This window comes from Corvus kubaryi, unplaced genomic scaffold, assembly GCF_017639235.1.
Source record: "Corvus kubaryi isolate FWS band 111438036 unplaced genomic scaffold, C.kubaryi_AGA036_p1.0 37397, whole genome shotgun sequence".
Lineage (NCBI taxonomy): Eukaryota > Metazoa > Chordata > Aves > Passeriformes > Corvidae > Corvus > Corvus kubaryi.
In genome coordinates this window covers 13,159,053-13,185,246 of record NW_024581136.1, presented here as the reverse complement: position 1 = coordinate 13,185,246, position 26,194 = coordinate 13,159,053, and the positions used below count along the sequence as shown (strand labels likewise).

At 39.9% G+C, this 26,194-nt stretch overlaps 2 protein-coding genes across 2 annotated transcripts in view; both read right to left on the bottom strand.

Moving 5' to 3' along the window:
• The window catches only part of HRG (histidine rich glycoprotein), a 9,137-nt gene extending 916 nt beyond the window's left edge, over nt 1–8,221 (bottom strand). Inside the window, 7 exon segments of the mRNA XM_042042343.1 lie at nt 1–315; nt 953–1,039; nt 2,549–2,665; nt 4,347–4,513; nt 5,013–5,100; nt 6,069–6,176; nt 7,930–8,221. The exon segment at nt 1–315 is cut by the window's left edge and continues 11 nt beyond it. Of these exon segments, the coding sequence (XP_041898277.1) occupies nt 1–315; nt 953–1,039; nt 2,549–2,665; nt 4,347–4,513; nt 5,013–5,100; nt 6,069–6,176; nt 7,930–8,127 (1,080 nt within the window). The 5' untranslated portion in view covers nt 8,128–8,221.
• Nucleotides 8,222–15,764: 7,543 nt separating this feature from the next.
• Nucleotides 15,765–25,194, bottom strand: FETUB (fetuin B). Its single transcript, XM_042042346.1, has 7 exons — nt 24,874–25,194; nt 20,376–20,486; nt 18,909–18,996; nt 18,219–18,385; nt 17,771–17,884; nt 16,776–16,859; nt 15,765–16,292 (listed from the first exon to the last, which is right to left on the bottom strand). The coding sequence occupies exons 1-7, from the start codon at nt 25,093–25,095 to the stop codon at nt 15,876–15,878; spliced, it is 1,203 nt and encodes a 400-aa protein (XP_041898280.1). The 5' UTR covers nt 25,096–25,194; the 3' UTR covers nt 15,765–15,875.
• Between the last annotated feature and the right edge of the window lie 1,000 nt (nt 25,195–26,194).

Genomic DNA, 26,194 nt, shown 5'->3' with positions numbered 1-26,194 from the left:
GGGAGGGTGGTGGTGATCTGGTCCATGAGGAGGAGGACAGGGTGGTCCGTGGTGGTGGGGAGGGTGGTGGCGATCTGGTTCATCATGGGGAGGAGGGGGAGAAGAAATAGCAAGTTCTTCATTGCTGTCTTGATCTTCCTTGCTGTATTTGGGGTTATGCTCAGGGTGTTCAGGTCTGGACTGAGAAGAGGGGGGACATTCATGTCTGTGGTGATGCTTACGTTGATGTCTGTGACCAAAATGATGATGACAATGGGGATGTCTGTGTGGATGTCCCAGACCTGAATATTTGCCTCTTCGCCCATAGCCATGGTGCTGTTTATGAAAACATTGGGGAGGAAGTATTAATCAGGTGTTGATAGGGCAGAAGAAATTGGTGAGAGAGAGAGAGGTGGGAGTTAGTAGGTTTGCATTCATAGCTCTCATGATCTTTGAGGAAAAAATCTGCATTTTTTCATGATAGAAGAGAAGGAGTAGATAATAAAATGCCAAGTTACTGAAAATCTGCTGGAAACACTACACTATGTCAAAATGAAATTATTTAACCAGCTGAGAAATATTTGTGATAGATCAAAACAAAATAAATCCGGACTGGAGTAGCTGCTGTAATATAAACTGGAATACCAATATGTTATGATAAAGATCATCTCCCCTCCTCTTGCTTTCTAAAATTTCTCTGAACTTGTTTGCCAATCTCTACTCACTTACACCTAGTCAAGTGATTGAACTGAGAGAAGACACACTTGGAAGGAGTTGTAGGGACAGCTCAATTCTGTTTCATCCTTTGATTGACCTAGGACTTTAAGGTCAGTCTGTCCTGACATGCTGCATCACACCCAGGCAATAGAAAATTGGCATAAATGTTACAATCATCTGCCAGTCTGGACTAAGCAAGGTTGCTGTAACCTGCATGAGGATATAGCCAGAGATGTGCCCATTGGTGAGTGCTTACCCAGGGATGGTAGATTTCACAGCTTATATCTGTTCCATCCGTTTCATCTGCATCACTGATAATTCTTGCTTTGCAGAATCCGGTGTGCTAAGCAAAAGAAAGGGGAAAAAACCCACAATGCACATCTGAGTTCTTGTGATGGAGTCAATATGAACCACTGAATGTTCAAAGTTTTACAAGTTAGGCTATTCCTTTGATACCTAAGTGTGTTCACATAACTTAGGCAGATCCTGAGCCTTCCGACCAGTGCTTGCCAGTGATTAATAATGGTTAAAATATGTGCAGTTTTTGAGGGTTCTTGACTGTGATGTACTCTAGATGCACTTGGCCATGTGCATTTGAAGGGCTACTACTCCCCATCTTACTTCCCGTTTGATGGCTAAGAGATTGGCCTGCTACTGATGCCTCCAGAACAGGTACCCGTGGGTGCCTGATTTTTATTCCTTGGTTTTTTCCTGTCTTTGCTTGTCAAACATCTGTTTGCATTGGACTATTCTGTAATTCTGCTCAAAGCTCTCAAAACCTGGCACTATGTAGCTATGCTGCTTCAGACAAAGCTCAAGGCAGAGCTTTCTTCCATTTATTTTTTAAAAAGTAATCTGTTGTAATTTTTTTGCATCGCTTCCTTTAGCACCCTGTTTGCTGTGACTTTCTCCTGCTGTCCAGTCATGTGTGGAATTGCTCATGTGAAAGAGCACAGAACTCAGGTGATGGGTTCTTTGTATGCTCTCTGTACTGGGTGCTTTATCTGGATATTTGTTCATTAGTAGCCCATTATGATCAGTGACTACAAATGTTAATGGCATTTTACACACAAGCAGCATCAGTAGCAACACTGAGAACAGAATTCAAACCCCCACAGCCATCTGCCTTGTGCTTCATTCTAGTGAACTCGTGGCTCCCTTACCAGTTAATTCACAACCTTTTACAGTCTTCTGAAGTATAAAAAGCTAGAGAAGGTGATGGATGTACATAAACCAAAAATTTTACGTTTGATTTTTTCCATGATTTTATTTCATTATTTATTTATTTCAATATTTCTGGGGAATAATTTATTCTGAAATTATGAAATCTTGCCTAGCTAAAACATCTTGTTTCTTTGGTGTAGACTATTATAGTAGTGGAAAAGTGGGGTGAGGAGAATACTTGGATAGTTTTCTGCAGACGAGTTAAATTATTCCACTCTCCATTCCTCTGCTACAGAGGAGAAAAAAGTGACCCTGAGCTCACTGGGATGACATAAGACATATATTTTTTTCCAGGATCTATGACTCATATTAGTGTAAAAGTTTTTATGGACATAGCATGAATGATTTGCTAGGGGTTGGCCACAGTTTGAATGCAAAAGCCAGATACAACCTGAAAAGCTCTAGGCCTTTAATATGCCAGACTCCAGTTACTTCAAGATTTGAGAGTTCAGACTGTCTCCTTATAAAAGACAAAGGAGCAGCTGTAAAATTAGGATCTAGGCTTGGACATGCTAGATTTTTAGTTTTGAGTTTGGGTGCATGCTTATGAGAAACACTTGGAAATATATTGGTAGAATCTTCCTGGTACCACCCATTGTATCAGTTCTCATTCTAAGACTTTACTTACAGCGTGCCAGTCATGCAGAAAATCACATTCCAATGCTTGATCTGCTTGCTGCATAGATTTGGAGCAGTTGGTCTCTTTTATAGAGAATCCTAAAATGTGACCTTCACGGGAGGCAGTCTGAAACCAAGAGGTCAAAGAAGAAGTGGTAACTAGGTGTATTTAAAGTCCTGTAATTTTCAAAGCAACCATTCTTCATCTTATTGTCAAAATCCCATCCACCTTGTGCTTTCCTTACCTGTCCTGTTCAAATGTTCATGCACATTCAGCAAGGAAAGCAGGTTAGATAATTTATACCTTACTTGCTTCACACCCTTACAGCTTCCATGAATGCTTGCTTTAATTCTTTGTTTAGTATGTGTGTGTTATAAAATCTGTTACTTTTACAGCCTGTGTTTTTAGGAAGTAGCGTCCTTAGAGTCTTCTCCCTAAACTGAACTGCTGCTCCTGTGAAAGTGGAGAGATCTATTGGAAGGCAAGCACCCCTTTCCAGTGATGGGAGTACATAGTGTTACAGTCCTGATGTTAATTTGAGGTGAAATTCTGCCAGTTACTGTGAGAATGTTGCTTTCTCTGTTGTCAAGGGCATTAGTTATGGAGAAGGCCTTACTCCATAGGAACATGGGAGAAAACCTTTGTGATCCTATTAAAATCCATAAAGAGGTGTTTCATTTTAATTTCCAACTATAGCAGTACTTTTATTTCAAATCTGCGTTGAAGGTGTCCTTAGCATGTGTGCACACGAGTTTCACTGGTTTAACTAAATTGGTAAAAAGTGCTGCACATACTTTATGGTTTGGTGTTTTATTGTAATTCATCGTTTCTGAGCATTAAAATCCAGTGGTACAATCTGAAGTGTTGCTGTAGCTGAAGAGGGCGAAGTGTGGAAATAGTGTTTGGGGAGAAACACACAAACCCAGGCAATGTGGAAACAATCCCTTTCTAAATGGCAGTAGGGATACATCGTGTACAGGGCTGCAGTGTGGAACACTGTCAGGTTTCTGAGTAATATTAAAAGCTGCAGGGAGGTGGGTTTGGCATGCTATCATTTAGGCAGTTTCCAAGATCAACATGTATTATGGTGGGAGCCATGGGACCTCATTATAGAGGTGTCCTGAGCTAACACGTGTTGGCAGAATGATCCTGTGCTGTTTAAGTGAATGTCTCCAGTATCTACCTACAAGAAGTTTTGTTCTAAAATATACTTCAAATCACCCAAAGGATAGGTCTTCATGTTGACATCACTTAGATATGGAGTTATTTACCAGACCCAAAAGTTCTTCAAGAGTTACAGTACAAATTCACCTCCTGTCCTCAGAGTGCTGCTTTGCTCTGCAGCAAGAGCCAAAATGATGCTGAGCGTGTTCCACTGTGTGTTGTATCCATGTGCTAAATATTCTTGGAGTAAAAAATTGTCTGTCTTCAACTGACAAAATGTGTGACTGTGATAATACACAAGTGTCCATCTCAAAGTCTGCTCAGTACTAAATAAACTCATGTATGTCATGATAGGTAAATAGGCATTCAAAATTAAAATATGTACACAAAGAAGGCTTTGAATTCTGAATGCCATCACACTGTCATAGTTTTTAAGAAATGAGAAATCCTTTTGCTTTCACACACCTAAATTGAAGTTGGTAACAAGTCTTTGCAAAACTAGGACCTTCAACTTTAAACAGATGATTTATGCTGGTAGATCTGATCCTAGAAGGGTTTGAGTTCTATACCAGAGCACCGAGTTTTGGAGCTGCTCACAAAAATGTATCATTTCTAAGTAATTCTAGGAGAAAATGTGACTTACCATCCTTAAAATTCTTTCAACTTTATCCACAGCAAAGTTGTTTGTGTGGTTACCTTCACTGTTGAATTTCTTCAGGGCCTTTGCAGCGATATCTTTATGTTGCTCAGTAACTTCTAAGGCTTCAAGTTTCACAGGACAATCTTTGCACTCTACTAAGTCAGGTGGAACTGTGAAAACAAATAATTTACTAATATTACAGTGGATATTAATACTCTTGGGAGTGTGCCCATAGCTTTAATGTGAACTCATAGTGAGAAATTTAATTGCAGCATTTCCTTGGAAGTGAAATACCTGTCCCTCACTCCACAAATATGGGTTTGTCCTGTAACGTGAAAAACCCCCAAACCCATGAAAATGAGTATTCTTATAAATCCCCTTAGAATCTTACCACCCCAAATGTGCAGTCTTTCAGAGTTTACATTTGTTCTGATATTCATTATCATATTTTGGTGGACTGAAATGGTGATATCATCTGACATCTGGTTTAGTGGAGTAGGGTAACCTTAATTCTATTACTCATTCTTAACATTCCATTTGAATTGTCTAAAATATGAATTGCAAGCAGATGAATGAATCTGTTACGGTTACCATACACTGGTGGTGTACAGACTTTGGTACTAGGGCTGGTTTGAGATATGTGTTGGCTTACAACAGTGGTTATTTTACCTGGACTAAATGTACAATTAAATCCATATAGTTGAGGTTTCTTCAGCAGATGGTTTGTATATGTGATAATCTTACATTGCCCAAAGTCCTGAGAAGAAAAAAGAATACATGATTATGATGTTATTTTCCCTGGATTTAATTGGATGTAGGCCATCATAGCAATTATACCTCCTTTTAATGTGCAGTACCTCTAAGAATAACAGATGTGGTCATTAATGGAATGTTTGATCAGGTACCACTCAAAATTTGTCTTCAGATAAAATGGGATCTCCCTCTACAGGAGCCTTTATTTTAATTCTCAGTTTGCACGATTGAGTAGACAATGGAAAACTGAACCAGCCTTCTTAGTCATCCTGATACTTACTTAGAGTAAGATAATACTAGATGGCAGGGAAGGTTAGAATGCCAGGTTACACTAATCTTTATCAAAAGTGGATGGACCTTTTTATCCATTCCTTTTCTCCCTTAAGAAAAACCCAATAAATTCTTTTTCCTCTCTCCTCCTGGTCTTCCTGCTTTGTCCTTTGTCATAGTATCACAACTCTCCTATTTAAATAAAGTTTTTGACTGGGAGTTCTCATCATTGGAGTGCAAGAAGAAAGGACAAGTATTGCTGTATATCATTCATGTACTGACACTACCAATATTTCACATTGTCATACTACAAATGCTGTGACAGAAAACTGACAAAATATACCACTGGTATTTCTGGCTCATGTACTAGGAACATGCTTAAAAAATAATTTCTAGTGCCCTTTAGTTGTCAGCAAATCACCCTTAAAACGTAAGTTCTGCTACAAGGAGTGGAATGTGGAGTATAGTTCCTTTGAGACAACTAGTTAAATAAAGCTACACTTACTAGAAGAGTCAACCCTTTCCCAAGCCTTTAGCTTATGTTTAACAACTCTAGAATTAGATAGATTTGGGTTTAGAATGTGCCATATTAAAGCCCAGTCTTCACTGAGAGATTTTGTGGCACAAATTTCTGGGCAGTTCAGATGAAGGTCAAGTTAATGAATTATTGGTGTATGAGTCAGTGCAGATGCCATTACTTGCCATTGGGTAGGTGTCACTGTATTCACAAGACTCCCAGTGTCTTCTGGATAGGACAGAGCATTCCGTTTCCAGCACATCCAAAGTTAGGTAGAGGACTGATGAATTTCCCTGGAAGAGAAGTGCAAGTAAAAATAGTTTGTAGACAAGAAGTTTGATCTGAAAGAAACTTTTTTTTGAGGTTGATATGTTTAATCTTTATGAAGCTTCTCCAGTTCTCTATTAAGATTTTTCAGAGTTGACAAGCACAGAAAGGATTCAGGCTGGAAGGGACCTTTGGAGGTCATCTTGCCCAGCCACTTGCTCAAGGCAAAGCTGGAACTTCAAAGTTTCAACTGCATTCTGTGTATCAGCAAGACAGACATTCCACAGCCTCTCTGAGCCATTCTAGTACTTAACCACTTTCTCCATGATTTTTTTTAGCTGTATATGTAGTCAGAATTTCCCTTCCTGCAACATACAACTGTTGCCTCCTATCCTTTTGTTTATAACTTGTGAGAAGTGTCTGTTGTTAATCTGATATCCAACAAGTAGAGAAAATACCAGTGTTAAAAGATTGCCATTCCCTCTTTCTGATTTTCCCATAGAACATTCTGTTCTATGAGGACATCAGTTGTCTAGGCAGCCAATTATGCACCTACATCTATTTCATATTACCTTAGTGACCAGATACTCTTTCAGAACTTTGCTTCCTGCTCAGTTTATTTAGGGAGTTATGCAACAAAACTCTAATAATCCCAACAAAATCAGAAGCCTTAACTCTGAAACTCTTCTAGTGTATTCTGTCTCCTGAGCAAATAGGATTAGGAAAATTAAAATTTGAATTTGTATGCCAGTGTAATGGGATGTGGTGCTAAGAATTTTCTGTGGCCCACAGAAACAGTTTTGGAATGAATTAGTTAAACTTTATTCAGCCCTTGTATGGACATTCAGAATAGACACATACGTATTTTATTTTGTCATTTAGATAAAATCATACAAATCTTTCACTTCACTGTGAATAAGTGTCCTCAGGTTTTATGAAGCTCCATCTATTCAGGTTCCTTTTTCAGAGTGTTTCTGTATAGATGAGACCTTGTCAAAGAATTGCTGCAGATTAGTGTAGTATTTTCATTAGTGCGAGTCCACCAGTGCCATGTTAAACACTGATTTTGCAATATTTGTATATCTTAGCATTGTCTCTAATTTTGAAATAGGGCTTAGTAAATCTGCCTGTCCTTGGTCTCTTTCATGTACTAGTTAAAGACATTTTTATTCTATTGTTTTTTCTGCAACTGATTTGTTTTGGCATTTAGGGAGTCATTGGCTATCTTCTCTAGGAAACAGAAATAGGAAAGAAATAGGAAATGACTGATAGGGATTCTCTATCCAGTCTTTCCCCTGTTTTGCAGAGTAGTAACTCCTTCGACTTCCTCTGCCTTTTTTCCTTTCCACCAGTTTATCCGGCTATCTCCGAAATAAAGATAATAACAAAATACCAATCTTACAGGATACATTGGTCTAATTAATCTTAGACATTCATGGATTAAAGAAACCTTCTGAATGTAAATTTTGAGTATAACATCTGAACCAGACAGCAGACAGGACAGATTAATTTCCAGAGTTGTATAAAGCTGTTCAGAGCATCTCTTAAGCAAACATCCTGCCGACCAAGAGAAGAGAGGCCATTCAGCATTGTTTGAAATCGAGCATACATGCAATAAATCATGCACAAATGAATACTGAGGCAGTGTAAATCACAGCTGATTCATTGGATTACATCAACATTGTTCTAGTGAAAGCAATAAACCTAAGCTCTTCATGACCTGGCTCATTATTTAAAAAGCACAGTCTTGTGTAAGTCAGCCTTTAAGTTGATACTTACTAAATGTAGTTCATGTGCATCAGCAACACGGAATAAACCAAAAACATAGCCATCTCTGCGATGTCTGTTGACCAAATCCAGGGCCACTCCTGCATCTGTTTCAATGGTGTTACAGTCTGCAGGGGTAATGCTTGTTTCGTTTTGGGCATTAGAGCACTGCAGTAGTGTCAGAAAAAAAGCTGAAGCTAGAAGCAGCATTTTGTTTGCAGTGTTAGGTCACTTGTGCCCATGCCCCGATAAAGCCAGCCTGCTGTTAAATCAGAGCAGCCCACCAAAGTTGTAAATGAATGCTAAAAGGGCATGGTTTTATATAAATTAAAGTGTCATGTCAGACAGCCGTTACCTTGACCCTGGATTAACATTTGCAAACAGCAAGTAAATGATTATATCGTGATTGAGCAGATTTTGAGGAAAGTAGGCTTTATAACACTTTCTGGACTATCCATCAAAGGGTCTGTTTGTGATTCTTTCAGCAGGCATTGTGCAATGGTGCTTTACCATGGAAAGTTCTTACTTCTAACAGTGTAAGGCTGGGCCTGGCAGTAAGAAGGTCCAGTTTATGTGTGCAGATGTTACACAATCTTGGTCTGCTGTTTACTATTAAAACAGTTGAACTGAAAATATGCCTAAATATTTGTGGTCAAATTACGGCTATATCCATATCCCTGTTTTCACAGTTCCTTAACCAGCAGGCAACTAGTGAAAGGGAAACAAAGCATCCACTCAGATGTGGAAAAGGGATAGAGCTCAAGGGGCACTGCAAGCTGGTGGTCTGCAGCTTCTATATGAGTACCTGCTATTCCTCCAGCTCAAGAAAATTTAGAGCAGATTTCTATCAGTTTTACATCATTTCAGACTGGTACTTAGAAAGGGACTGACTGGCCCAATACCCATGTAATCTAGGTATGGCAAGAAGTGACATAAAGCTGCCTTTGCATTCTCAACCTGAGCAGTTCTGTGTGCTTTTTGGCTGTGGTAGCTCTCATAGACTTCTTTAGAGAATTGCTGGTGATTTTTCTTTTTGTATTTCATAAAATAATGCAGTACCTAGTAAGATTTATACCTTTCAAGGATATGCCAATATCCTCTCCTAAGCAGAAAGGCTGAGATGTCTCATTGTATTCAAAATCTTTTATTCAGGATCGTTTAAGGCATTCTTAAAAGGCAGTCATTGCTTGTCAGGGAGTGGCTGAAGATGGAATACAAAATTCAAACACTGAATAAGAAAATACAAAAATGCAAAGTGAGTCCAAAATGAGAAGGTCAGACTCAGATGAGGAATTTTCCAAATCCTGGCTGATGTGAAGATTGGATTAGCTTCTCAAAGAAAAAGGTGCTGGCTGTATAATTGACTTGGGGGCTGGAAGCTAGATGATCTTTGAAGTCCCATCCAACCCAAACCATTCTATGACTCTATGACTCTATGACTCTATGACTCTATGACTTGGGTTTACGTGTTTGACCTTCAAGGGTTTGGGTTTTTTTTACTTACTTTTTTGAGAAACCTTCAGAAATAAAGCAAATAATCATCTTTAACAATTACCTCGTTTCATTAATCTTTATTTTAAAAAATTCCACCTCTTAGCATGTCTGATGTCTACAAAATCGTATTTTAAAATGCATTGAGCTGAAGCAGTAGATTTTGTTCATGGTTAGTTCAGGACACATTTCACAGTTCTCTGGTAGTAGATAAGCTACATGTAGCATCTTACAATGCCAGGGGCACTAAAAACTGTCATGAGTGAGTTTAAAATGGTTAAAAATAGTCCTGCTACTTGAGGAGCTTGTGGAACTTGTTGCCACTGAAAGATCTGGATGCACACATTGTCACTGGGGGCATAAATTGCTTAGAAAAGTCCATGGACAGCGGGTCCTTACATGGATACTAGAAGGACTAAGCAGAAGAGTACCCTTTAAAGTCCCTGGTACAATGATTCTGGGTGCTGGAAAGGTACAAGGGGAATGGTTTGCAGAGAGGGGCAGGTCATAAGCTTCTTCTAACCACAATTGTCTTTTGCCACTGGGAGAGGTGGATACTGGGCTGGATGTACCACTGTTCTGATGAAATAGGGTGTTTCTTTTGGTTTGGTTTTATAATATTTCATTATAATTACTCAGAATCTCTTCCAGAAGATGGAAAAAAAACAGTGAAATAAATGTTGTGTAAATAATCAAAGACATTTGAAATATATCTCATCAGTTAAAAATAATATTCCAATCATTTCTGTGTTCCAAATTGTACCTCAATTCATTTATTACAAAGCTGGTTAATTTTTTCAAATGGGCAGTGATACTGAAGAAAGGCATTGAATTAGGTGATTTATAACATAATTCCCTCAGCCGTCTGTTGTTTGCAGATTGTTCTTTTTTTCCTCTTCTGTTCTGGGTTGTTCATTGTGACACCCATCATTTTTTTGACCGTAGCTTATGTATATTTTATGTATGAAATTGAAACAGTATGAATAAACAGTGGAAAATGTGCAACTCCCTCAATATTGACTGCAGAAGTAAAGTAAGATTCTGTTCCCACTCTAGAGAGTTTTGTCCTTGATTTCTTTGGAAAAGAAAGATTGGACTCTATTATAAAAGTACAGCATTGACAAAAACTCCAGGCACAGTAAAAGCAGTTAATTAAATATTGGTTGTACTTAAGTCAGGATAATGTATTTTCATCACTTCTTCAGTTCGAGATTTTTTTAAAAACTTATTTTGTTTTTATATTTGTTACTTGTAAGTTTTGCATGTTGCTTTAATGAACCTATCTCTATAAACAGATTACTGGAAGGAATAGAAATATTTATCCAAACATGGCATTTCTCTTGTGTAGCATATCAAAACCTCATTTATGACTTTTACCAAGGCTTGACTTGCAACAGTAAGAGGTGATCCACATTCAAACTTTAAGGATATGGTAATAAACATCCATCCTAACCTCTCCAGAGCACTGGGAGAACACATCAAAAAGAGGCTTATCTTCCATATGAAATGCTTAATAAATATAACTTTAACCTAGAGGGATACGAAAATGAGAGATGACACATAAAGGAGATGATATGCAATAACCAATTCCTCCTTCCCTAAAGTACAGCCATAACTATTTACAGATATCCCTGGTTTGAGCAGACTGTTCTCTGCCTTCTGTAGGAGCGCTTCATGCCCAGGCTGGTGTCACCCCATGGCACACCTTGGTCACCTGTGCAGGCAGCAAGGCCTTTCCCATCTCATACTGTGCTGCTCTGCAGTTGCTCTTGTTCCTGCTCCCAAGCCAGAGCCCAACTAACACATACATGTGTGGCTCCAGTTGCTTAGAGCTGAATTCTGAACTGGCTTCTCTTTACTTTTTTTCAGTCTGAAATTCCCCAGAGTTTCAGAGCTTGGTGGCCTTGATGCAAAAACCAGAAAAGATTTGCAGTTCTTGGGGTGGCTCTGCACTTAACAGAAATTCCCCCAAGTAGGATGGAAAAATACGTAAATGTGACATGTCTTATTTTTATCTGCTGGGTATAAACATGATGCCCCCAATGCAAATGCAATGTTAGACAAATTTGCTTTGGTTATGGTTTTCAGAGCAGCAGCTGCAGCTATAGCTTCCCCTCTCTGCCTGCAGCTTATTTTTCTTTACCAGTCACCAGGTTTTATCAAACTTGTAGAAGTTTCATCACCTTGTCTATCAAATTTCAGTCAAAGAGACCTTAAGTTCAAAAGCTATTTGGAGGAGGCAAACTGTCAAGTGAGCAGGTTGACAATGTAGTTACAGAAGTCTCATTGCTTAGGAGGCCTCAAGGACTAATAAATGGAATAAAAATGGTGTCAGTATTCCTTGTCTTGTCCTCAGTGTCTTTGGCTGCAAATTGCTTTTTAGAAAAAAACAGTTTAATTGTAAAGATGACTGTAAGGATATGTTGAAAGACTGACCTTTTTGCAGAGGGCCTTGAGAGGCTGGGGGAAAAGGTGAGGTTGAGAATTTGATATTGAGAATGGAGTCAGAGGGAGTTCTACATCTCAGAGATGCAGAAGAAAATGCTTAACTTTGAAGTGTCTGCAATAGGTAGGTTCTGAAATCAGACAAATAGAATTTATATTTAGTTTCTTTTGTAAAAATCTTGTTTTTAAAACCTATCTTAAAAACTTTGATGTATCAGTCTTGCTTTTTAAAATCTTCTGTTTCCTTTGAATGTTACTGTCCCTTTTTTTGCATTCATGGTGCCTCACCTATATGCTGAAGTAAAGGCTTGAAAATATCAGATAAACAGGTCGGCAGTCCTGGAGGTCATTGACTATCATTTATCTGTGCCTGAATAAAAAACATTGTTCGTGTGAAATTGGAATGTTTTTTTCAAATAAATGTCAGACCAAATTTTAGCAGAACATTGCCCAGATAACAAGTTATTAATGGATGATATAAGATCAAGAAGTGTTGAAAAACTGTAAAGCAAAATTGAAAAGTGAATTGGGAATTGTCTGCCCAAATCCATCTGCTTCTCATCTCTAGTGACTGGATGAAGGCTTCTTTATGTCACTGGCCTGTTTTCTGCCAGATAAGGAGGAGCAGTACTTAACAGTTCAGAGTCCTGGGAGGACTAGAGGGACACAAGGTGTGTTACTGCCCAGCTGCTTTGCTCACATTGGCTGGAAGCTGAGACCAGGCCAGAAGATGGAGAGGTTCAGCACTACCTGGGCAGGTGTTTAAGAGGATTTGCTGCAGTCCTGTCTCAGAGAGTCACTGTGTGGAGACCAGACTGCCCATGTGGGTGTGCTGGAGGGAGAATGCTGCAGTGCTGGCCCACTCACAGATTGGCATAAAGGTGCTGAATCAGCAGCAGGATTTGAAGTCTTGATGACTAAATGCTACCAGCTGTTAATAATATCAATGCCATATGGGAGTGCTGCAGTATCCAGGTGTGTCCTGGGGACAAAGGAAGCACAGAAACAATACAGCCTCAGTCTCCTACTTGTAATTCAAGAATTTAATCTAGGACATCAGTACCAGGACTCTATTATGGTAAACACTGGCAGTGGCCCAGGTGACACTGAAACTGGGTATGGACTCTGTGCTGGAGTGGCCACAGCAAATAAAGGAAATGCTCATGACTCTGCACTGACCACTGGTGCTTTGTTGATCTGTGCTAGAGGTGCAGTTACTGCTCAGATAAACCCCCCTTCTGCTGTTTATTTTTAAATCAGAGAAGTCATTGAACCCAAATCCCAGATCCAAGTTAGGGAAAACATTGATTCAAATATGATTTCTACAGTGTCCAAATGGAATGCTCAAAACTGTGGATCCGGATTTGCCAGTGTCCACTATAACTCCCCCCGCTTATGTTCACACCAACTCCATTTATATTCATTCACTGTGGCGGTTCAATTTACTGTTGTAAGGAGCCGTAGTCAAGAAAAAGAGCTGAGTGAAATGGGGTATTCTTGGCTGTGATTAGCAGTAAATGAAGCTGATTTCTTCCCCAGTGCTCCTTTGGGGGGAGAATCTGGTTGTGTATGTTGGTAAAAGTCTCAGTAGCGTCATTAAACTGATGGAGCCACCGTGAGAATAGCATCAACATGCAAACAGTTAATAAAAAGGACTGTGCAGCAGAAGTGGTAAGTGTGGTGATTAACTGAAAAGGGGAAAACCCAACATTTTGAAAATCCCTGAAGTGTGACAGGCTGTTGCCCCAGTGCTCTGTTCCACAACTCACTAAAGGCAGTCATGGGTATGAGGGCAGGGAGCAGTGCCTGGTATCCCACATTTTGGCATATGGCAGAACAGTGGTTCCTGTCCAGGGAAGTAGAACGCACTGGTTAGAGAGGGTATTAGAGAAACCTGAGCTGGCAAAGGTGAAACTTCCTGAGGGAAAAACAAGAGGCTGTAATTCAATGACTTGATAAAAAAGGGAGTGCTGACACAGCCTAGAGCTCCTACCACAATAAAAATTAGTTAGAATTTGAATTTTAGGATTTTTTGAGAATGATCTGATTTTGAAAGTTTTTCTACTCTGAAATGAATGAAACCAAAATATATTGAAATTTCTCATAATGTGGGATTGAAATAGAATTACTTTTGGCTCAGTTGATAGGTTTCACACATCACTGTTTGGCTTATTTTAGTCTTTGAAGCAATTAAATTACTTCTTTATATAAAATTTATGTTTGTAAGAGTTTTGCAGACTGAAAAAGCAAACATAGTGTCTGTGAATATAACTCCACACAGTATTTCAATATTATTTTGGCCTCACTCAAAATAAAATAATACTTTATATTTTATTTATAATAATAAAATAATACATTTTAATCATCTTGCATAATGCTGGGATACTTTGACAAAACCATAATTTTTTGTTGGAAGGGTCTTTAAATGTAAAAGTCATCCAGGATCTCTAGGGATAATACAGTATCATAAAAACTTCAGAAACAATAATATTTTATTGATTTTGTTTTCAACAAATGGTTTTACAGATCTGGTGGCAACTAGAAAAAGGCTTTGTGGTCTCATAGAAACCCCATAATTATTGCAAATATCAGTGTACTCCTGGCCACAGATGATATTTCTTTCCTATGTTCATTCTTTTTCTTCTTGTCTTCTCATTTATTTATATTTGGTTTTGTCAGTACAATTACTATGTCTGACTTCAGCGAAATCGATTCTTCTTAGCTGCAGGCTGTCAAGTGTCCCTGTGGCTTTTATTGTAAAGCAGTTAATATGACCTATCTCAAGAAAGTATTAGGCTGATTTTTTTAAATCATTGTTTTTCCTACACAGCAGCATCAGTAGAACATAAGAATCTGAATAGCCTGGACTTGATTCTCCACCAGCCAGAATTACGTGCAGAGGTTTCACAGATGTGTAGGCTCTTCCACATGCTTTAAGTGAGGTATGAAGCATTAAGAAAAAAATAATCTTTCTTGAGATCTTCTACGGGAAATTAAAAAATAGGCTAAGATCCTCACATTATAATTAAGAAGTTTACCCACAAAATAGCAAAAGCTCACTAGCTTTTAATGCTACCCGGTGCTGAAGTGCTGCTCCCTGCTCATGCCCTGTCAGTGCCGTGGCTCTCTAAGGCCCCGAGAGCGTCCCTGCTCCACGAGGGTTTGGTGCCGGATGCCAGGCTCAGCACACCGGGGCTGTTCCCAGGTGACCTTGGGGACAGGCTCCCGGCCAGCCTGACCCACGCCGCTTCCCTCAGGAGCTGCTTTAGGCTGAGGCTGCAGCGTGCGGGCCCCTGCCCGAGCTCCAGCTCCTGCTGCATCGCAGCTGTGCCTGTGCCTGGCCGCAGATGCTGCAGATGCAGACGCAGGCTCAGACCTGCAGCCTTGTGTCCCTCACGCCTGTGTGGTCACTGCAGACTTGCTCGGAGACCGCTGGGCTGTGCCTGACTCTGGCTACCATAACCACACCAGCCCCTGACCATGCCTTGCTAACTCATTCCTGGCTTGACCTCAGACCTGCCTCACCGCCCCTGAACTTACGTGGTGAACTGGCTTCTTCCTACAACCTGACTTCCATCCCTGGGTGTGCCCTGCTCACCCCCTCAGGCATCACGGGCCAGGCCCCTGCCCTGCCAACCTGGTTGTCACACTTGGCTCCATCTCACTATCCCTTGGGGAGAAGGCATCCTGCACTGGGCCCTGACAGAATTTTGCTACTGAGGATATTTTTTTCTGATGTATTTGGGCTGTCCCAGCCCTGCAAGTTCTTTTATCCTCCACAGTTACTTTCCATCTGCCTGATGGAAGGAATTTGAGAATTAAAAGCCAAATACTTTTGTTGGAAAATGCCCCAGTTAAATTTCTTTTCCCAATCTGTTCTTGTGCTTTCCTAAAACTGAGAATGCCAAAGATGAAGACTGTAATAAACACTTTATTTATTTGAAGATGTTACACAAATTGAAAACCATGTTGCCATTTTGGCTGTTATTTTGTTGCAGAGAGCTGAGGTGCGTGGATGCTGGCTAGACTGTGGTAGGCATTCTAGTTATCAAAGGATGGAGGATGACATCCGTCTGCTTTGCTTCTCCTGGACATGAATCTGATAGAGAAGGTTCTTCAGGAAAAGGGAGAATAACTGGTCCAGTGACTGGTTTGGTCAGGTCTGGTTTGTTTACTTGAGTCTTTTCTCCATCGAGGCGTGGTACAGATCCTGCAGCCTTAGGTGGAACTGGCTTTCTATCTTTATGTTTGTTTTGACTTTCTCGTAGGCTGTGGAAAGTGATGTCCTCATTTGAAGGGGGTAGAATTTTAACCCAGCCCACTGTTTTTTCCAGGTGTGGAGAGAAAGGATTGGCATCTGAAGGGGAAGCCTGTTGATCCTGCCTGGGTTTACCAGGTGTCTGATTAGCTTCCTGGTTTTCGTCTTCAGTGGCAGGATCCTAAGTAACAAGGAATAAGCATTATCTAAATTGAAGCAATTCCAAATTCCTTCAGATTTAAAGATTACCCTTCACACTAAGAATCTGCTGCATCTCTAGTCCTCCAAGACCAGCTACAGAACAGAAGCTCAAAGGATAGATGGATGTAATGACTTCCTGTGCCAAGGGAGATGGCTGCATGAAACTTGGGTGATTACAGTAATATCCCCTTGCATTCCATTTGTGATTTACAATTTCTTTGTAGAGCATTCTGAGCACATTCTGCATGATTGTTTCTATACCCACTCTATTGCCTTTTTATCCACCCAACAACAGTCTGTTTTATCACAAGAGAGATTTCTTCCTGATCTGGCCTTATCACTTTCTTGAAGGACATGTCTTTGTGAATAAGAAAACTTAAAAATGGCTAGGCTTTCAAAAGTTCAATACTTGTTTTGTAAAGGAATATTACTCTTGCAATATTAAGATTAGATTAAGAAATACCTGCTGACTGTAGATTTCACAGGATACTCTGACAAACTGTTCCATGTGACTTTTTACTACAGACCCTTTGCAGAAACCGATTTTCTGTAAGAAGAAAATACAAGCATTTTTTCACATGGAGCACTGATACTAAGCTCCTATCTTGTAAAATAAGTGATAATGAAAGGCTAAATAGTTACAGCTTTTAAGTGTATTTGTAGGGATAAACAGCTTGGGCAAACTTTTGTTTTGGGATTGGCAACCTTACAAAGGCAGGCACTGTTTTGATAAAGGCCTTATGTTTGCTAAGGAGGGTTAGGTAACACAATAGCAAAAATAAGCTGGCTACTTAAGGCAAAACTACAACAGCTTGCTTAAGTTCTCTTGCAGCAGAATATCCCTATGCAGGCAAGTTGTGTATGGAACATAATATAATTTTCCACACAGAACTATTTTCACACCATTCTAGTGAAAGAAACTGTGAAAAAAATGCTGTTTCTAGTAGTTGTGTTTGTACTGGGCTGTAGGTATCATGGCTTGGATGTCACTCAAGATGGGGCTTGAAATGTTATCTCTTGACAACATGCCCATATGGCCTTCCAGTTTCTCTTACAATTTTTTCCTCAGTTCCTAAATGTTTTCCTTAGCCGACCTGATTGTATGAATATACTCTTTATGCATTGTTTGTGATTTATTGTCTATGTCTGTTTCCTTGGAAGAAATCCTTAAGACTCATTCAGTTTTGTAAGGTGATGGCTACTCCACCTTTTTCTGGATGTTTTTTTTTGTTTTCTTCGCTTATGGACTTCTGGTAAGAATTCAGAACTTTTGCTGAAATGTTTCTCTGTTCTAAAGCAGTCTGTAGATTTGCAAGACAGTATATAGCTACAATCTATAAAAATATGACTGTGGGTTTTGGTTCTTGTCTGCAAAGACCCAAGGAGATAAATACTAAATATTCACTGAGGAGTCATAGTATCTGGAAAACTGGTGTTTGTACAAGGAAAAGTACTTACAGCTACTTCCAATGGAAGTGGCTCACACATGGAGATGTCAGCAACCGTGTCATTTTTGGAGCAAGATGTCTCCTGAATTAAAAACTCTACAAAAAATGCAGGACCAACGACCCACTGTAAATGAGAGGCCAGTGGCAATTAGAACTTGTGCATGTGTCAGGAAGAATAAAGAATTTTACTGACCTTGAAATAGATGAAAAACTCCTGCTAAGTCTGGAAGGAACAGGTGATACTTGGGGCATTACTGTTAGTTGTGTTACAACAAATGTTTGTTTGCCAGTGCTGCTTCATTTTGTACTTCTTATTTATGCACAATCTTAGTAACTCGGGGACTGGCATAGTTGAAATGAGATACAAAATCAAAATAACCTCTAAGACAAAACAAATTGTAGTCTGGAGGATCCATATTTCTTGAGGGCTAAAACAAGTCAGATGAGCCTTGGCTTACCTGCATTGAAGCTCTTGTGACATTGAGAACAGAGAAGTAATGAGTTTGTTCACTCTCTGCATTGAACTTGGCAAGACTTTGAACAGCAGTCTCCAAGTATTTGGGCTTAGTTGGAGAATCATCAGCCGGGCAGTCAGGGCATACTGACCAAATATATCTGCGTGGAACTTTTTATTCAAACAGAGCAATGTCATTAGACAAGGCATAACCATCAAAGCATGTTGATAATGCAGGTCACTGTAAATGCATCTATGCCCCCAACCCTGCCCATTTGTTCTCCACTGCCCTGGAGTAACAATATGTGGTTTGCACCCCTCAATAATTTTGAATCTTTATGTATTTGCAGACCCATAAAAATGTTGCAGTGGAGGCAGACACTGAAGGAAAAAGTTCAACCTATTGACAGTGGGCTTGCTGTTTTTCCTTGCCTTTCACAAACCCATAAAAAATGGTTTTTGGTTCAGAGGGTAAAAGCCCATACACAGGCTCTGCTGAGTGTCCCAGAGGTTAAAACAGTTATTACTGAACTCTTTTGAGCTGCAGGACCTCCCTGGCCTTATGATCACTGAATTGAGAAAATCAGGGCAGCTGAAGCTAATGGAGTGTCATAATTACATTTAAAATTTAAAGTAATGCTATTTGGCAAAGAGTTTTTCCAGCTCTCTTATAAAGAGTGTGTTAAAGACATACCTGGTTGTAAAGTGCACTCATAAGTGTTCAGATGAGCAATATTTCTTGCCTGATTAATGTAGATAATTGCTTTGCATTGACCGTAAACCTAAAACAATATAAATATTTAAAAACTATTAATATTGCACACTTTACACTAATCATCTAGGACCTGAACAGGAGTGGTTAATTTTCTTCTTGCATTCATGGAATTCTTTTCAAAACCAAAGTTTTGTTAATACTCAAATGACAATGAAGCACGTTTCTAAGCATATCCTTTCGAAATAAAAGGCCAGCTCATCCCCTGGTGTGATTCTGAGCTATACAGATGCAGTGCCTGACTGTGGGGCGACGTGCCCAGGGCCACTCTTCTGGGCAGCTGAGAAGTGCCCAAGTGTCACAGAGTGCTCCTTCCCCAGAGGCTGGGTCTATGTCTGGAACTCAGAGAGTTTAAACCCAGAGATCATTTCAGAGTGTCTGGATCCAGTCACCTGTCTTCCACCTTCCCCTTTTTCCCTATAATCATAGGGAGAGTGTAGGAAGGACCATAAATCAGTTTTGTGGCACAGTAGGGTCACCCTTGCACACAAAAAACTCCAACTTTATGGCAGAAAAAAATACTGGCGTATTAATATCCATTGTGCTTTTATATTTAAGAGTTGAAAGTATATTCTCTGAGAGCTTCTTAGATATTCCTACATGTGTGATCAAGGCCTCTGGACATGCATTTCTTGGCTTCACTGAAGCCATATCAACCATATAGGCTTTGTGCCCTTTTTCTGCTGAAAACACTCTAATATAAGTGAGCAGAATTCTTTTTATTTTTTTCTACTTTTTCCTTGAAAAGTTAAAATTGATTGACCTTAGAAGCAGTCCAGGACAATTTAATCATAACTTCCTTTTTTTATTTTTTTCATGTGAAACTTTTTTCTTGTCATTCTTCATTTTCTAAGGGTTTTTTTCTCTTGCTCAGAATAGTTTCAGTCACCTGTAGCAACAGTCTTCGATCACTTTCTGTCTTTGCAGCTTATCTTGCTGAGCTTTCCTTTTTCTCCTATTTCAGTGCAATTTTTGCAAAGTTGTCAGAATAAAAGTGGAATTAAACTAAACCAAAAATGACATGTTATATAAAAGTGTGTTTCTTTTATTCCCTTCTTGACAGGCTGTCTTTAAAATAAACTCTTACAGGGTTGCTATAAAAAGTAAACCATTATTCTAAATAGTGTCCTAGCATGGGTATTTAGTTTGGTCTGTTTATTAGCTCTGGTCAAAAACTTTCTTTTAATTTTCACTTTTTAAAATAAATCTTGCCGGTCTATAAACTGATTAGAAGGTGCAGAGTAAAATTTTGGATATTATAAAATGGACTTTGATTTTTTTCTAAGCTTTGTTGCTCACTAAAAACACAAGTGTAGGGATTTTGCTGTCATCAGTAGTACCTGAGTAACTCATCATATGTGAGATTAAAAAGAAAAATAAAATCCTTACAGTTGAATGAGCAGGTCTGGGGTTACAGTTCTTCCACATCTTTCTGCTGAGTACATGGCATTCGGTATCTACTACATCCAAGATGAGATAGAAGACAGAACCAGTGATCTCCTGAAAACAAGAAACAAAAAAGGTCACATCCCAGTTTTGTATCAAACAAGGTAGGGACACACAAAAAGGAGAGACGGAGAAATGGAAAACATCCAGGTGGAATGCATAGATATCCTGAAACCTGAGCACTCTCTCTGACAAAAGTGGCAAATCAGGAGAAATTCAGGCCCTGTTTGAACAAACTTAGTCATGCAGCTACCCAGCTTTACATAAAGAACAGTCCTTTGGTCAGTTCTATTCTTTTGATTCTGGTACCAACCAGAACCCAAAAATAAAGACTAAACATGTTGATGTTTTCATTGTCAACTTTCATTATCAGATTTGAAAGGTTGGTTATTTTGCCTGAAATAAGAACGAGATGATAAATACCACAACTAATAAAAAACTGCTAACATGGAACATTCCCGATAGGCATTAGAAAGAGAAATATCCTATTTCTTAGGGCAGTGTCTTCTTGAAGTGTGGATGCTTTGCACTTGCTGTAAAGAGGCAAAGGCTGCATTGATGCAGAAGCTTAAATATTCTGTCAGCTATCAGGGAGTGCTGTGAGACACCTTGCAGAGTCACATGGGTGTCTCAGACACACTTAAAGCTTCAGTCCAGTGCTTGAGTTCTGACCTGTGCTTAAGTCAAGAAACCCGTGTTCAGTTCACTGCAGCATAGGGTGCACAAAGCAGTTCAGGCTCAACTTTTGGGCAAACATCTTTCCAGGCAAGAAGTACAAGGAAGCACTAAAAGTACAGCTCTGCATGTCTAGTGCTCACATCACATAGTGAAGGAAGATGAGATGCTGCATGGTGCAGATCCTCATTCTGCTTCCACTGTAGATATGGGTAAGCACCTTTCCAGCATATTTATCAAGGATACAGCTTAGCTGGATCATGTTTTATTTATATCTTTAGTGGAAAGCTGGAAAGAGGGCAACTGTCATTTATACGTCCTCGAGAACTTAGATGTGAGCGTTAGCTGCGTGTTTAGACTGAGATTATGTCTTTGCTGAAGGGGGAGAAAAACCAAAATTGAATGAGAGCCGTATTCATTCATCCCTGCTTGATTCCATTGGTTTGTAGAGAAAACACTAAATGGGGCAGCAGTCTTGTAGAAGTCTGGGCCAATATCTGTATCATTGTGGCTTTAGTTTTGGTTTCTGTTTAACAGTGACTAAATACCTGTCAATAGGGCTTATAAAGCTGGAGTTCTCCAGCCTTTTTTGTTTTTATATTGCTCAGAAAACCACTAAGTGGTATCTGCTCTGGAGTTCTGAGGAGATGGAGTGATACAAACTACTCTGATCACACCCTATAGAGATCTGTGGGATGGTGATTTTATGTGAGCTCTGCCATATATACTAGTAATATTAAACCCTTTAAATATGAAAGGGCAAAACTAATAGAAAATAAATATAAAGAATGATTAAATTGTTTTGTTATCATTGTCTCTTAGTTCTATTCTTACATGCACAACTTCTCATGCTTTCTACGATTTTTTGTATTTTCATATTGTCTTCTTTTTCCTAAGTGTTCTATAAAGTGATCTGGTAATGCCTTGCACTGAGCTCTCAGGGCTTGCTTACGCTAATCCTGAGGTTTAATTATAAGTGTCACTTTGAAAGCCGTGAAACAATCAAAAGCTCTTTTGACAAAGAGTGATGCTGAGGTGCAGCAGTGATGTTTGTGCAGTGGCATGGCAGTATCCCCACACCTGGCTGCACAGATCCTTCTGTGGAAGAAACTAGTCATAATTTTCTGTTAACATACAGAATATCTAAATACCATGATGATATGTCTCTTTAGTATGATAGCTAATATGGCTTAAATCAGTAAACACAAAGTGAGACTTGTCAAAGAGTAATTGCTATTTGCTGAAAATATGTTTTTGAGTAGTGCCACATTTGGTACAAGTTTGTAACTTTAAATATAACTTCTGTAAGAAAAAAGCCATCACTAAGACTATCCACATGAAGAAGAAATAGCCAAGAAAAATGTGTATCTTTAAGGAGTCTCATATTTGGAATTGGTGACTTGAGCTTTCAAGCTGGTTGTTAAAGTATTCTGGAGGTAAAAGCACACACATACCTCATTAAAGAAATGTTCTTATAATCAAATGTGTTTGGTGTTAGATGGGTTTCCTCAGCTGAATCATGAGTATTGATTATAAAGCTTGGTGATCCTAGAAACCCTAAATGCAACCAGGGCAGACTAAACTGCATTTCTTGTTGCCTATAGCTCTCTTGTATAATGCAAGCTTTAATAAGCAGATGAGGTTATTATAAAATCTACACATCTTTTGGTCTACCTGCTTCTGTGTGTACCATCCTCCACTGGGGAACGGATAATTTGGGGCTTATTCGGAGCTCAGCAGATCACTGAAGGTTTAATCATCCTTATTTTAATTTTCATTAGAAGACCATTATGCAAAGGCCTTTTGATATCTGCTTAGTATTGAATAAAAGGTTGTATATCTTTCCTGCATTGCCAAAAAGATGCCTTCCTCAGCACTGCTGGTTCCAGGCTGCAATGTGTGCTGGGCAGCCTGGGAGCCAGAGGAGATGTGGCAGCAGGGTGACCTGCTGCAAGAGAAAGAAATGAAATATTTTGGCATGTTTTGTAATTTTGGTTAAGTGCCTGTCAGTGAAGCTAATCATGAGTATCTTGTACGAAAGCAAGCTCTGTCCTACTTGCATATAAGTTAATAGCAGATGGCTCATTAGTTTCAATTAGAGCAAAGCTGAACCACAGGTTGCTTAAGGGCAGATTTGAATTTGAAGTAACTTTGAAAATGTTTTTATCCTCAGTACTGCTTAAGAAAGTGAGAGGAAGGACTATTGACTGGTGTGGGGAAAAAAAACTTCCTAATTTTTTTGAGAGGAATGGGAGATGGCATAAGGTTGTAACTGTCCATGAACCCCCTTGACATTGCTGACTGCTCCTTATGTACTCAGTCCCAGCAGCAGCAACAATGAGACAAAGGGCTTGGAATGTCTAGTTTGTTATTGCAATATTAGATGCAAAAAAAAAAAAAAAAAAAGAAACCAAAAAACCAAACCAAACCAAAACAAGTACATAAGTAAATTAAACCCCCAGATGAACAAAGTATGCTTTCTCTAAAGCAGTAAGTTACATCTTTAGGAAATTGAGTGACAGACAAATCACAACCAAGGACCAAAAGTTTCCTGTGCTGAGATATCTTTTATCTTTGGCACAGGTGAAGGGAGAAGACTAGGTAGGGAGATGACTGAGGTGGTTTACAGCACGTCTGCACCCACCATGCTGCACTCTAGGGTGGTCATAGGAGGCTCTAATTATTGTCAATAGGAAATATCCCAAGGAAGGGGGTCTGAGTACCTAACTCCATTAAATAGCCCCAGGAAGGGGTCCGAGCCCTAACTCCATGACTGGTGATGCAGATTTTGGGCCAGCTCACATGCATCATGTGGAAAAATTCTGGGGAGACCTGATGCAGTTGCTTAGTGGGCACATTCTGTCACGTGAGCAAGGCAATATAGAGGACATAGTGTAAAGCACAGCAGAGCATCTTTAGCTGTGAGATCTCGGGTTGCTGGAGTCCACAGTGTGTCTGCAGGAACCATGTCCTTGTAAGAGCAGCAGGAAGAAGTGTCGTATCCTTGCCAGTACAGATCTTTAAGCATCTGGCAAAGAGCCTAATTTTCTTTAGAGTTCAGAACTCAGCCTTTCAGGTAAGCTTATGGGAAATGAGCAGGCATTGCAGGGAATGTTAGCAGCAGGCTTCCATAGTGCCTAATCTGCTGCGGGCCCTTGTGAATTCATTTCAGGCTGTCCCTAGTTAGTGCCAGTAGATATAGTTATTGTAACACAAAGTAGTCATAAATTAAGCACACACAGAGAAATACGATACTTGAGGAAATGTGAGTGATATTCTATAGGTATTTCCAGTGTATTTTTTGCCCTTGAACTGGTTTCAGATTTCTTCTCAAGAATGAGTCATCTTTTAGAGGTCTGTAAAGGAATTCCTTGGTCCCAAGCAGGATGTGTTTGCACCTGTTAGTGCACATATCTTTTGTGCAAAACACACGATGACTTACTAGCCTTTGCACTCCAACTGCTCAAGGCAGTGGGAGGAAGGTGTAAAATGAAATTAAATAAGAGTAGTGGTGTTTCATATCAAATTTGAACCAATGCCTGGAGCTATTCCAAGGGCAGGCAGCAGAGAGTCATGACTGAGATTCGCTCTCTAATTGCCCACAGTGTGATGAAATTGTTTCTAGTCTGTGCATAAAGTTGACATGGCCTCTGGAGTCCTGTGAATAGAACTTTGCATTTGCCTTTTGAAATTTTCTTCATTCAAATAGATATTTCTAAGAAATAGACACAGGGAGAAACATATATTGAGCAAGAGGGTGACTTACCTGTGATTGTTCTCGGGCACTGGCAATTCTGTAGAGGCTGAGTACATAGCCTTCTTCTCGGTCAGCATTGATCTGGCAGAGAGCCAGGTCTGCAGCCTCCTCCACTGCAGCATCATCGCAGCGGGGGGAGAGCAGTGCAGCCCCTGCTCCTCGGGCTGGAGGGGCAGCAGTGCAGGAGCAAAGCACCTGGATGCCAAAGAGCATCCAAACAAACCAAACCATTTTGCTTAGACAGCCAGTGCTGCAGATCAGGGTGGTCAGTCAGGATGGAAGGGCTGAAACCTAAGATCACAGACTTTTATAGTGGAACTGTGTCTCTTTATAAACTTGTGCCCCCTTTTTATTACATACTGACCATCACCTTTAAACCTACAGCTGCAACAGTAAACACTAAGTCAATGATTACAAGGTTTTACAGAAGTGTTGTTGCTCCCTCTGAGACCAGAGAGCCCTTTTTCCTCCTGGCTTTCCATCTCTAATTTGGACTTCACCGGGCAGATCATGCAATTTTGACCTCATGGCAAGGGATAAGAATACACACAGAAAGCTACTTCCTTAAGAAACCAGATTTGCTTGAATAAACCTAAATTCAGAACAGGTCTGGCTCCAGTTGTGTTCTGTCAGTGATCCAGTTCTTCTTCCAAATAAAACAATGATAAAGGTCTCATTAATTTGAACAGGAAATGGGTAAATGTCACAAGGTTGATCCATTTTGCAACAAGTATATTTCAAACCAGGAGTCTCGTGGAAGCGAAGTATATATGGACAGATTCGTGGTAGATGTTTCAGAGATGTTTATTTCTCCAGCCGCATGGCCGGGGCTCAGCTCAGGAGCTCCGCAGTCACAGGACCAAGGGTCCTTGGCCACACTGGGGAACACAAACAACCAATGGGAAACAAAGGTGACCGGGGCAGGGAAACCCCGTGTCTGTGCCCTCAGGGCCCATCTCCCAGGGCTCCATGGCAGGGGGAGGGACCCCAACAAAATGCCAGTTGTAAACAAATACATTAACTCTACTATATGAAGTCTGGCTGTGATAGAGAGCTCAATTTGGATTCATTTTGTGAGTATTTCTACCCATCTGGATACCTACAGTTGAATGCTACCCCTTAGCCCTGGAGGCACTGAGACCTCTCAAGGGTCATGGAAAATTCTTCCTGGAGAAACTTTAGTTTGAAATGACAGTGGTGTGCCTTGTGAGCAACCTGTCAGGAACTCCATGCTGGAGACAAGGAGGAATAACTCTACAAGTAGCTCCTATCTTGAAGATCTGGAAAAGTGATAGTGACCATTACTTGGGAAGAATCCCAGTGAATGTCA